We start from the raw sequence: 12,380 nt of genomic DNA, 5'->3' as shown, positions 1-12,380 counted from the left end.
AGGGTCTTTTCAGACTTTATGAGACAAAATGGCTGTGTAGACCCATGGAGGTTTCAAAATCCGACCTCCAAACAATTCTCCACCATTCTTTCTCAAGAATAGACTTCTTTTTTATAGATAGCTCGTTCATTCCTGCAGTTAAATCGGTTGAATACTTGGCCATCACCATTTCAGATCATGCACCACTCATCTTAGACCTTTCTTTTACTTTGAATGTTAGAGAACAATCCTTCTGGAGACTTAATCTCTGCTACTCTCAAACGAGAAATTTTGTGAACATGTGGCTACTAATATAGATGCTTTTCTAGAAATTAACAAGAAAGAAGGTATATCATATTCCCTACTTTGGGAAACCTTAAAAGCGTACTTAAGAGGACAAATTATCTCCTACAAAACAAGACCTGACAGATTAAATTTTTAATTTAGATCGTAAATATTCTGAAAGCCCCTCCCCAGAATTATACAAAGAACGGATAGCACTACAATCCAAGCTTAATCTTCTTTCCACTAACCAGGCTGAATATTTATTACTGCGGACCCGGAGTACTTACTATGAGTACGGAGAAAAAGCTAGTCGATTGCTGGCTCACCAGCTGAAACGTCAGGAGGCTTCACGGCTCATACCCCAAATAAAAGATCAGGATCAAAACATAGTCACCAACCCAAAGGAAATCAATAATACTATTGCAACATTTTACTCTATACTTTACACGTCCGAATTCCCTTCAGATGTTACGAATATGAATAGTTTTTTAGATAATTTAGAATTACCTACTATTGAGCCTGGAGACAGGGAAGTGTTAGATCGACCTCTTGCACTGACAGAGATCGCTGCAGCTATTGGAGACATGCGAACTGGTAAATCTCCAGGACCCGACGGTTACCCCCCGGAATTTTTCAAGAAGTTTAAAGATAAACTTGCTCCTATTATGCTAGAAGTATTTAACGAATCATTAAGAAATGGCTCCTTGCCCCCAACCCTCACACAAGCTAAGATCACACTACTCCTCAAAAAGGATAAGGACCCCACTAACTGTGGCTCTTACCAGCCTATCTCCCTCCTAAATATTGATATAAGGTGATGGCATACCGTTTAGAATCCGTTCTCCCTAAAGTAATTTCTGAGGACCAGACTGGTTTTATAAGGGGTTGTCACTCTTTTTTTAAATATTCGCCAACTTACTAACGTGATCTACTCCCCCGGTCCCTCCTCGACTGCAGAAGCTGTAATCTCTCTGGATGCGGAGAAGGCTTTTGACCGGGTGGAGTGGAAATAATTGTTTGCCGTGTTGAAGAGGTTTGGGTTTGGTGACAGCTTTCTGGCATGGATTCGTCTGCTCTAATCATCCCCACAAGCATGTATTCAAACTAATCAATCTCATTAAAAATTTTTCCCCTTGACACGTGGGACACGTCAAGGATGTCCTCTATCCCCACTACTATTTGCAGTGGCAATTGAGCCTCTTTCGCTTGCTTTAAAGTCGTTGTTGTTATTTCGGGGGGTTGGATGTGGGACTGAGGAACGTCGCGTCTCTCTGTATGCAGACGATCTTTTAATCTATGTAAGCAACCCAGAAACTAGCACCCCTGTTATTTTCTGGCTATAAACTCAATTATCAGAAAAGTGAATGTTTCCCCATTAATGATTTGGCAATGCAAATGAAGCAAGAAGTAATCCCCTTTCACTTAACACATTCCGGTTTCAAATATCTTGGAATAAATGCTATGCGTTCTTTCACCTCTCTGTTTAGGGCTAATTTTACACCTTTAGTTAACCAAATGAAAGTTGACTTCCAAAGGTGGAGCTGCCTACCTCTGACTATTGCAAGAAGGGTACAAGCGGTGAAGATGAACATACTCCCAAAGTATTTGTATTTGTTTCAATGTCTACCATTATTCCTGACTAAATAATTTTTTTAATCAGTTAACACATCCGTTACCTCCTTTATCATAGAGTTTAGAATAAAGTTCCTAGAGTTAATAAAGGCTTACTTCAGAGGGGTCGCGATGTGGGGGGACTGGCTCTCCCAAGTTTCTATTGGGCAGTTAACTTACAGAAAATATTATTCTGGCTTCATGTGCCAGACACCGATTGGTGTATACTTGAGGCACACTCTTGCCACTCGTCATCTCTTTCTGCTTTGGTGTACTCCTCCCTGCCCACAAAGTGGTCCAGGTATACCTCCAATCCCATAGTACTATCCACCCTTAGAATCTGGGCCCAGTTCAGAAACCATTACAAATTCACCTCTCCCTCTCCCCTTAGCCCTATTTGTAAGAATCACTTATTTCCAGCTTCCTCTCTTGACTTAACATTTGCTCAGTGGGGTAGGAAGCAGCTTTCCTGCTTTAAAAGCTTGTACTGTAAAGAAGGGTTTGATAGTTTTGATAATATATGCCAGAAATATGATCTCTCACGCAGTAACTTTTTTAGATATCTCCAAGTACGCCACTGTGTCAAAACATTGTTCCCTACCTTCCCAATCCTCCCTACTGAGGCACCATGGGAAGAAATGACCCTCCTCTGTCCACAAAAAGGACTGATTTCACAATTATATTCTCAACTTATGTCTCTGGAAAACCATGACCTTTCAAAAATTAAGAACAGGTGGGAGGATGAGTTGATGGTTGAGTTGTCAGACAGACATTAGGAGGATGCACTACAAAGGATTAACTCATCCTCATCGTGTGCACGCTTGGGGCTCATTCAGTTTAAAGTAGTGCATAGGGCTCATTTCAGTAGGGCTGGGCTAGCAGACATATATCCAGGAACGGACGGGAGTTGTAATAGGTGCTCCCTTTCTCCAGCTGAATTAACACACACATTTTGGTTGTGCCCCAGATTAAATCAATATTGGTCATCTGTTTATCAAACTTTATCCGAAGTCATAAAAATCCACATTGAGCCTTGTTCGTTCATTGCAATTTTTGGTATTCCAAAGGAGACTTTTACTTTGACCCGGGACCAATTGGACATTATCACTTTTACATCACTTCTTGCCCGTTGCAGAATCTTACTGGTCTGGACATCCGCCACCCCACCAGCGGTGGCCGCATGGTTAAGGGATGTTTTGTCTTTTCTTAAATTAGAAAAAGTGAAATTCACGCTGAAAGGGTCCATCCAGAAGTTCTACTTAAAATGGCAACCTTTTGTGACATATTTTGAGAATCTCAAAGTATTGCCTGAAGTATGAGTCTCCTTAATACTTTACAATTTAATTCTTCCTGCCTTTGTTTCCATATTTTATTATTTCTTTTTAATTTTTATTTATTTATTTATTTTTATTCAAATTAACGGTCAATTGCCTTAATGTGGTGGGAAATGAGTAACCTGACTGACAATTTCAAAACTGTGAATTCAAAGCCCTGTTAATCAACTGGGGCCGAAATATGGATATTTAGTTGTGTGCTTGCTTTTAATGTGTAGATCCTTCAAATTTTTTGTTATTTGTTTTTTGAAGTACTGTGTAACAAACAAAATGAAAAAAGAGTGTTCTCCCAGAATGTTGTCAAAATATGGGGGGCGGGTAGGGCTGGATAAATGTGTTGGGAGGGTTCTGTTTTTTTTGGGGGGGGGGGTTGTCTAAGGTTTTAGTTGTTTAAGATAAAAAAAACTGGAGCACTGTTTCACTTTCTGTAAAATGTAACATCCTTGATTCTCCAATAAAAAGATTTACAAAAAAAAAACATTGTAATAAATAGGATAACACAAAACAATGTGTTACAAATTAACACATCCTTTTGTGTACAAGTTTACTTTAGATCAACCACAGTTAAAACTATGGTTCCCTTTCACGTGATAACTACCAAACCACACACACCCCTACATATCCACTAGATTTATGAAAGCACACAATCATGTTTAACAAGACTGCATCTAGAGCAGTGTCTGTGCAACAGTTCTGTGTCATAAAATAAGGATGAGTTAATTATGGGTGAGAAAAGATGGATGGACCTGTCATTTTGTTATGTTTTTGTTCTAATGTGAACAAATAAGTTTAAGAGGTAAGCTGTGTACGTATGTCTTTAGACGTGCGCGGTGAAAATCGTTATGTAAAAATTATTTAAAACTTTAAAAGACATCTGATAACATAACCACAAGTATCACTGAGGCATAAACCATACACTATATGATTCTATGTTCAATTTTAAAGCAACCTTTGTTGTCACGTTAGTGGAAACCTAGATTTGACATCTATCAGGTATGAATCTGATCATACATACCTAAAGGTTTTATTTATTTGATTGACTATAAAGAAACTTTTGATGTTTAAAAACAAAAGTTTAGATCATGCAGGATTTGTCATAATACACGCATGGGCTGTTTACCCTTAAAAACATGCCTGTAGCTTACATGTTTTAATCACGACCTATGTGTGGGGTTCACGAGACCCTAAGATAAATCTTTCTTTTGTCAAAGTGTATACATACACACGCACACATTCACACACACACACACACAGGTTTCCATGTTTTGTGGGGACATTCCATAGACATAATGCATTTTATACTGTACAAACTGTATATTCTATTCCCCTTACCATAGATAAACACTTGCTACACAATAAATTGTGCCATTCGGGCTTGGCCCCTAATAATAATACTAACAATTCAAATAGGTGCCTCAGCAACTTCGGTGCTTGGCCCTTAATAATAATACTAACAGAAACAATATGTGCCTAATAAAAAGATAATAGATTGCTGGCATCTTGTTACAAAAAGAATGTCAACATAACAAACTTTGACAGTTACTAACCAAGAGCTTATTGTAAGTCTTGAATACATGAATGTCCACTTTTGCAAATAAAGACAAATCTAGTGGAGACTAGAGTTTAATGTCTTTTATAGCCAGTTACATAGATAGACATACTGTATGGCAGCATATTTATTGTAGCTATTTTGTTTACAAATTAGATGTTTAATAACCACATAGTTATTTGAAATAAGCACAACCTAAATTAAAGCTTTATTTCTTTAAGTTATATGCAACATGAAAGGAGGTGAGTGAGCTAATATCTATCTATTCTTTGCTTTCATTTATTTTTTTTACATAACCAGTAACCTTATTTTTATATTTTTTTCTTAACCTTCCTTGCCCTTTCTCTCTACTTATTTATGATATTTGTATAATATATAAATGCCTTATGCCAATACAGGTCTCTATGGCACATTTGTAATGTGTGTAAAAATATAGGCTTAAAAGCAATTCACCAGAAAACAAAGAAAAAAGCAATTGTGCCCAAAAAGTTAAAACACCCAACATTTACTTTTTTTAGTATTTCATTATCAGTGGCGTAAATGGTGTCATACATCTAGTTTTACACATAAATCACTGCAACTGAATGCACAGAAAATGATATGACAAAAACAGTAAGAGCAAAGATAAACAGAACATCATAAAAACAAGCGCACTACATAACACTGTAATGTGAAAAATATTTCTTTCAGGGTCTGAAAGTCACACAACAGCCCTATTCAATCAGCAGAGGTACCACAGCATCCTCTAATGTCTCTCCATTGACAATGTTCTTACTTTGATAGCAGTACTGTACAGTAGCATTTCACCAGAAAACAAAATTTGCTTCAATAGTGAAGGCTGATCAATATTTCCTCACAGTCTCTATAGCTATGGTGCAGATTTGTGATGGGGTCAGTGTTGATGGGATGGTGTTCTTGATTTTGCCATATAGGTAGCAGTGAGGACATCAGAGGCCAACAAACAGGAAAGTTGTCCCAAATAAGGTTCTTTATGATATAACCTTCTCATTAACCTGGGAATGAGGGACTCATCCATAAAAAGTTGTTCTGTGAGTTTTAGTCAGACTTTGCCAAAAAAGGTCTATTCATGTTCTCTTTGAAGCAGACAGCACATAGTCACACTTTGTTTTAGATAGAAACCAGCGAATAAGTTATTTCTTGTCCCTTCACGTTTCTTGATTTTTATTCACACCGTCACGGATGTAAGCAGAAAGAACGCTGGTGAGGTTTTCAATCTGTGTACGGAGGAACATGCGATCTTCCTGCAGATCCTGCACCTGTTTCTCTAGGGCCTCAATTTTCACCTTATTGCATTCCAGCAAACATTGCTGTTTGGTCATGGTCAGCATCTCACTGGTGAGTAAACTCTCCACCGGAGTCGTCGCTGCTGAGAGAAAAGAAATAATCACGAGTTTTCACGAGTTTAGTTAGATAGTTAGATACTTTGACAAAGGGCACAATGACAGTAGATATAACATCAGATCATCAACAATACCAACTTATTACAATACGAGCCACAAACTTTATTTCATCTTGGCTTTGACAAGGTATTTAAAACCCCATGTTTATTCAAGTATCATCTTAAATGTTGAAGATGCTAATAAGCTATTGATTCAGTAAATAAATAATAACATACTGGAGATGGCATTGCTCAATGTGATGTCCTGTTCAGCATCAGTGTGGACTTCAAAGTTCATATTTTCCCACTCGATTATTTCATTTTTTGGTTCTTGTTTCATCCAGCTGCTCACAGGACTCTCGTGTGTCGCAGAGCTGCAGTCCGTCTCACTGCTGGCTGAGTTTATAACAGATTCCTGCTGACATTGAGAGTTCACCTCAATATGGCCACTGCAAGAGGACAAAATCACACAACAATCATGTTATAATTATAATTATAAAAATAAAATAATATGTATATTATTATATTTACAGATCAAATAAATTATTGATCCAACACTAATAAAATAAATATGTTTAAAATTAAAAAAAAGTTGTTTTGGGAATAAAAAGAACAAAGAGTGAACATTTTTAATGAATGTTCTGGTGACTTTGTAAAGTGTTTAAAGACATCTGACATCCAAATAACATCAACCCCCCCAAAAAAACAATAGCCAGACAATCAGAGGTAATATACCAGGACTGTGATGTTATAGTTCGAATCTTCTCCCTTTGAACTTTCTTGTATCGTCTCCAGTTCTGCCTCATTTCTTGCTGTCTTGTCATAGAAAGTTTTGCTATTGGTGAATGTTTTATCTTTCCCTCTCGCTTTCTTTGTTCATAACTAAGAACAAGAAAGAAAACGTTTACAGTTAAGGTTTCTGTAAAAACTCTTTCATATGCTTTCTCTCTTTCCCTCTTATCCTCTATCTTCTCTATTGGCTGTCTACTTGGACAATAGTTGAATTTACTTAAACTAAAATGTAATAGTTGCTTAGCTAATTAACAATCATTATTCATTGTAATACGCGCACAAAACTATAAACAATATAAGACAAAGATGTTTTGCGATGTATTTAGTAGGGCATAGTATTACCTCTCTCTTCTTCTTGCAAGGTATCTGGCTCTGGAGATGGGATTTGCGTTTATTCTTGCTCTGTGCCGAGCTGCTTTTTCCCTGTTTAATAGCGGTTGCTATAAGAAAAAGCACTTTATTAAAACCAGTTATAATACACTATAATAACAATCATGTTCTTCAAAAGACATTTTCATACTTCATAATGTCTAGGAACCGTAAATTATGATGAACCTTTTTATATATTTTTAAATGACAAAAACAAATATTGAAACTGTGTTAGACACATAGGGCCCTATTTTAACGATCTAAGCGCATTGTCTAAAGCGCACGGTCTAAATGGGTGTGTCAGAATCCACTTTTGAGTGGGGAAAAACCGCAGACTTTCATCTTTCAGCGTGGAAAAAATCCACCAGCCGCTGGCTGTTTACAAAAAACACTGCACTTCCATCGGAAACAATAGAAAACATGCGCCGGGCCGCAGACTTAAATGCTTTGGTGTGTATTCCCCCTTAAGCTGCAATTCATCAACGGGCCACTAGAGGTTGGCTCCAAAATGGAAGCAATCCTATTGATCCCCCATTTTAAAATGGCCAACTTTACACCAGAAATAAATATGTTTACAGACTGGAACAGAAGGGTTGTGTTTTTGGTCTATATAGATAATTTTGCATTTGTGACAACTGTGAGTTTTGTAACCAATCCGTTTAAATTATATTAAGCCTTATTAGGTGTAAACACAAAACACAAAACGCAAATTAAATGATTTGCGTGTGTAGATTACATACAAAGTCAATGCAGAGACACTAATAGAAGTGAACTCGCGTTGGGCTATGCGAATGACACAAACTGGGCTGCGCGATTGCTGTGAAAACTAGGGCTGCAACAATTAATCACATGTTCCATTAAAAATGTTTCATGCACAGCTTGTGCGTGTACTTCGGCATTTGGTCAGAAGAAAGTATTTAGGATGTGCCGGGATTTCATCGTAATTCTTTAAAATTCATTCATTGAGAAAACGCACATTTGCATGATTAATCCTAGTAAAACATGCGCTATTTGCCTCAAACGCCTCTTTGCGCAACACGAAGTAAAATCCCAAGAGTAATCTGGGGCAAGGAACGCGATGCCTCGCATTTGGTGTGTACGCAGTATTAAAGTTCTGCATAATTAAGGGTGTGATCACTTGAGTGACTCTTAAAGTAGGCGTTGCCTGCCGTCACCAATCATTCGCTGTTACGGCTCTTGCCGTGTGTGTGTGATGTTTTTCCTGTTTTCTTACTTGTGTTTTAATTGTAGGTCCATCCCTGCGCACCTGTTTCAAATTAGGTTCGTTGAGGGCGGCTATATTAACTCTTTCCCCGCCATTGACGAGATATCTCGTCAATCAAGAGAAAACGCTTCCCCGCCAATGACGAGATTTTCCGTCTTTCCGCAATACCGCTATTATCCACCAGGTGGCGCCCTTCCGCAACTTTTTAAAACCGGAAGTATTGCCCTATGGCAAGCTGCTGCATGTCCGTGTCTGTTTTAAAGATCGCTCTGAATGTGATCTCTATGAAAAGTCCGTCATAAAAATGGAATTATCTCTGCTTTTTGCTCAAAATGTGGTGTTTTTGCAGAAACCTACCCATATTCAAAAGCTGATTGCAAAAGAACCACTAAAGGTAGGATGAAACGTTTTTTTTTTTTTTTTTTTGAAAGCAGAGGGTCTGTTCTTTCATTTGGTATATTGTATGTTTATATATTTAAAGAAGAAAATTTTCTGGAAGGCATTAAACTTTGATGAAAATCATGAAAAACGCTGGCGCTGGCTGGCAACTTTTTTTTAAAGACGCTGGCGGTGAAAGAGTTAAGGATGCTGGTGGAAATAGCCAGGAGAGCACTCACCAGCAGAATCCGCACCAGCAAACATCTTTTTCCTTGTTTAGTTTTCTTTATTCTTCTTTCGTTATTTGTAAGTTTTATTAGTTGTTTTGGGTTGAGGTTTCAGGTATTTAGTTAATATAATTATTGGGAGTAATTTGATTATTTTTTGTTAATTAAGGACTTAATTTTCAAGGTTGGTTGTTTCTTTTGATGCGTGTTTCCTTTTTAAATAAATATTTTGCAGTAATTTGGTTTCACGTGTCCTTCCTTTATGTTGCTTTTACCCCTTCTTTATGGGTTTACTTAGGGGTTCGTAACACAACAGATAACCGAAAATCGGTAAAGAGGCAGGACATGGGTAAAGCTGAGGTGGCTGGTTGCTGAAATCATGCCCGTCTAGCTCGAAGTGACCACGCCCTTAATTATGAAGAACTTTAAGGCTTAGTAAAATTTAAACGGATGAGTTACAAAAAAATTCACCCCCTCACAGTTGTCATTAAGAATAAAATTAGCTATATAGACCAAAAACACTTTTTGTACCAGGCTGTAAACATTATTTTCTACTGTAAAGCTGGGCATTTTAACATGGAGGTCTATGGGAATTGACTCCCTTTTGGAGCCAGCCTCAAGCGGCTAGTCGATGAATTGCAGTTTAAGTCACTTCCGTATTGGCTTCGTCAGAGGCCCTGTCCCAAATGGCGCACTTCATGTGGACTTTCGGTCTTGTGGCCTTAAATTGCGCGTTCTCGCTTAGTCTACGAGTCCGTAGGGTGTCCCATCTGTCATTTTTACGCTTTGAAGTGTGCTCATCAGCGCCTCCTTTGCCCCCTTGATGCGGTCTTCAGCGAAGCCCGCACTGCAGCAGGCTTCGCGCACTTTGCCAACCCAGAAGTCCTTGCGAAAGGGCAATCAGACCAATCAGACAACGGAAGGGAGGAGTTCACACTGACGAGCAACTTCTCTTCCTGTTTCCCGTGTGATGCTCGAGTCTGTCCCAAAATACGACTCCGGTGCACCCACGTGGACTCGCATCAAGGGTCCCTAAAGTCTGGACTACGTGATGTCATCAAAGTGTGGACTCTGAGGAGGACCACAAGTCCGGAGTGTGCCATTTGGGACAGGGCCAGAGAGATCGGAAGGTTGCCCCTCGGTTTTAACCATAGACAGTAAGGTTTCAACGCGGAATTAATGTATGGATGTGTATACATGCCCCGCCCATTGAAACAGTTTTTCACTGAAACTGAATATCACATAAGACCGTGCCCAAAATTTATTAATATGTTACTTACCCTGTAACTTAATGTAAACAACAATTGAGAAAATTGCTGCTGCTTTTTACGGAGAATACTTGAACAACACCCAGCACCAAATTAAAAGAGACAACGCTGTTTAGGAACACAAAACCTGCAGTTGGGTAAATGAAAGTTTGTGGAAAAACTGCAATTGTAACTTACCAGTAATTCGCTAAATTGCAGTAAGTGATTGTGGCGCAAATGGGTAAACATGTTGGAGGTGTTTCCACGTTTCGCAGCTACTTCCTTGCCACATTCTTTACAAATAGGAAACCCGTCCTCGACTATCGATCCTTGTGCATTTTTCCGATATCCGAAATATTTCCATACTTCGGACTTGACCTTTTTAGCAGGGGGATAAAGACTCGGAAGCGCTGGTTCATCCGCCATATTACCTCACATTGGTTTTGTTTACCTTTTCCGCGGTAGTAGCAGTGGACAGAGGAGTACGCATGCGCCATTTTACTCACCAGTGGAGTCAGTCATGAAGGCAACGTGAAACAGCGCCGCCATATGAGTCCTGCCACTGTGAACGATGAGCTCGCTGCGCTTTTTCTGGATTTAAAGCACAATACCATTTATATTTCTCAACTAAATTTATTTATACATGCAGTGCAAAAATCGTATCTTATTATTTAGTGTTTCGAAAATATAATCATCATTGAAAGGAATTGTGCCTGTTATTTATTTACGGGCACTAGATGGCACTACGACCATAGATATGTATATAAAGGCTAGATGGCTCAAGGCGGAGTCAGCTGTGTCGTCACTTGGCGGCCATCTTAGGTCAGTGCTGCCAAAGTGCTGCTCCCTGCTGCTGTGGACGGAAGGTGAGTGACATACGCCAACTAAAATGCTCGTAACTTGCTGAATTCTTGACGGATTTACAAACGGTTTGGTTTTTTACAAACGTTATTAACGTGGCTATAATTATGGATGCTTTAACATGTTTCATGAATTTTTTATTTATTTTTAGTATACGTATTCAGTGTCATAGGTACATCTTTGACGTTTATAACAAACCAATCCGTTTGAAAATCGGTAAAAAATTAAGCAAGTTATGGTCATTTAAAAGTACCTGCATCATTAAAACTCAATGCTACGAGTGAGCGAGCGCCCTGTCCTAAGATGGCCGCCAAAATGCGGACGTTCAACTCAATTGGCCATCAGCGCGGACGAGCCATCTAGCCTTTATATACATATCTATGACTACGACTACGTGGTAAGAGAAAAACAGACTTCAAAACACATCAAGAAAGTGTGACTTAGCGGATTATTTTTGGTACTTTATTTCACAAAATATCTTTAAAAAATGGGAGGGCTTAACTTTTTGTTGACTTGTAACTTCTCTTCCTCTAAACTCCCTACAAAACTCTCTAAATTCCATGAACAAGTTCTGTTTAGTTCACAATTTCTCCCCACATAAAGTGAAACTATGGAACAACGAAAGCATTTAGTAAACAAGTACATTTTTTAAGAAATGGCATGAGAAAGGTATTGATTATCTTTGTGATATGCTAGATTCACAAGGGGGAATGTTTACTCTTATTATGATTTCATGTCTAAATACAATTTCCCAATTGTCCATAAGGAATTTCTTACAGTAGTTGAAAACAAGAGTATTTTGGACCGAAAATGTAGTAGGCTAACAGAAATATAAGAAATGTGTTTCGGTCGAAGAAAAAATTACTCAGAGTGGAATGTTTTTTTTCTAATTAATATTAATATAAAATTAATTGGGAAAAAGCATGGATACTACCTTAAATGTTGTGTCCCCAACAAAGTTAAAGAATTACATTTAAAAATTTAGCATAACATCTACCCCACTAATGAGATTATATCTAAATTTATTAACACTAATTTGAATTGTATTTTTTGTATTTTTGCCACTGATCAGTTGATCATCTTTTCTTTAAATGCCCCCTTGTAAAATAATTTTGGTCTGATTT

At 38.1% G+C, this 12,380-nt stretch overlaps 1 protein-coding gene across 3 annotated transcripts; it reads right to left on the bottom strand.

Moving 5' to 3' along the window:
- Window positions 1-4,826: 4,826 nt before the first annotated feature.
- Window positions 4,827-10,903, bottom strand: LOC135785289 (uncharacterized). 3 transcript variants are annotated; one of them, XM_065294649.2, is made up of 5 exons: window positions 10,594-10,903; window positions 7,292-7,389; window positions 6,893-7,039; window positions 6,395-6,606; window positions 4,827-6,142 (listed from the first exon to the last, which is right to left on the bottom strand). In XM_065294649.2, exons 1-5 carry the CDS (start codon window positions 10,819-10,821, stop codon window positions 5,925-5,927), a joined length of 903 nt encoding a protein of 300 aa, XP_065150721.2. In that variant the 5' UTR covers window positions 10,822-10,903; the 3' UTR covers window positions 4,827-5,924. The 3 variants fall into 3 exon arrangements, with proteins under 3 accessions (XP_065150721.2, XP_065150720.2, XP_065150722.2); XM_065294648.2 differs by having other exon boundaries at window positions 4,827-6,145; window positions 10,594-10,900; XM_065294650.2 differs by lacking the exon at window positions 6,893-7,039 and having other exon boundaries at window positions 4,827-6,145; window positions 10,594-10,890.
- Between the last annotated feature and the right edge of the window lie 1,477 nt (window positions 10,904-12,380).

The sequence above is a fragment of the Paramisgurnus dabryanus genome, chromosome 22 (genome assembly GCF_030506205.2).
Source record: "Paramisgurnus dabryanus chromosome 22, PD_genome_1.1, whole genome shotgun sequence".
Lineage (NCBI taxonomy): Eukaryota > Metazoa > Chordata > Actinopteri > Cypriniformes > Cobitidae > Paramisgurnus > Paramisgurnus dabryanus.
This window is presented reverse-complemented; position numbering and strand designations above follow the sequence as displayed.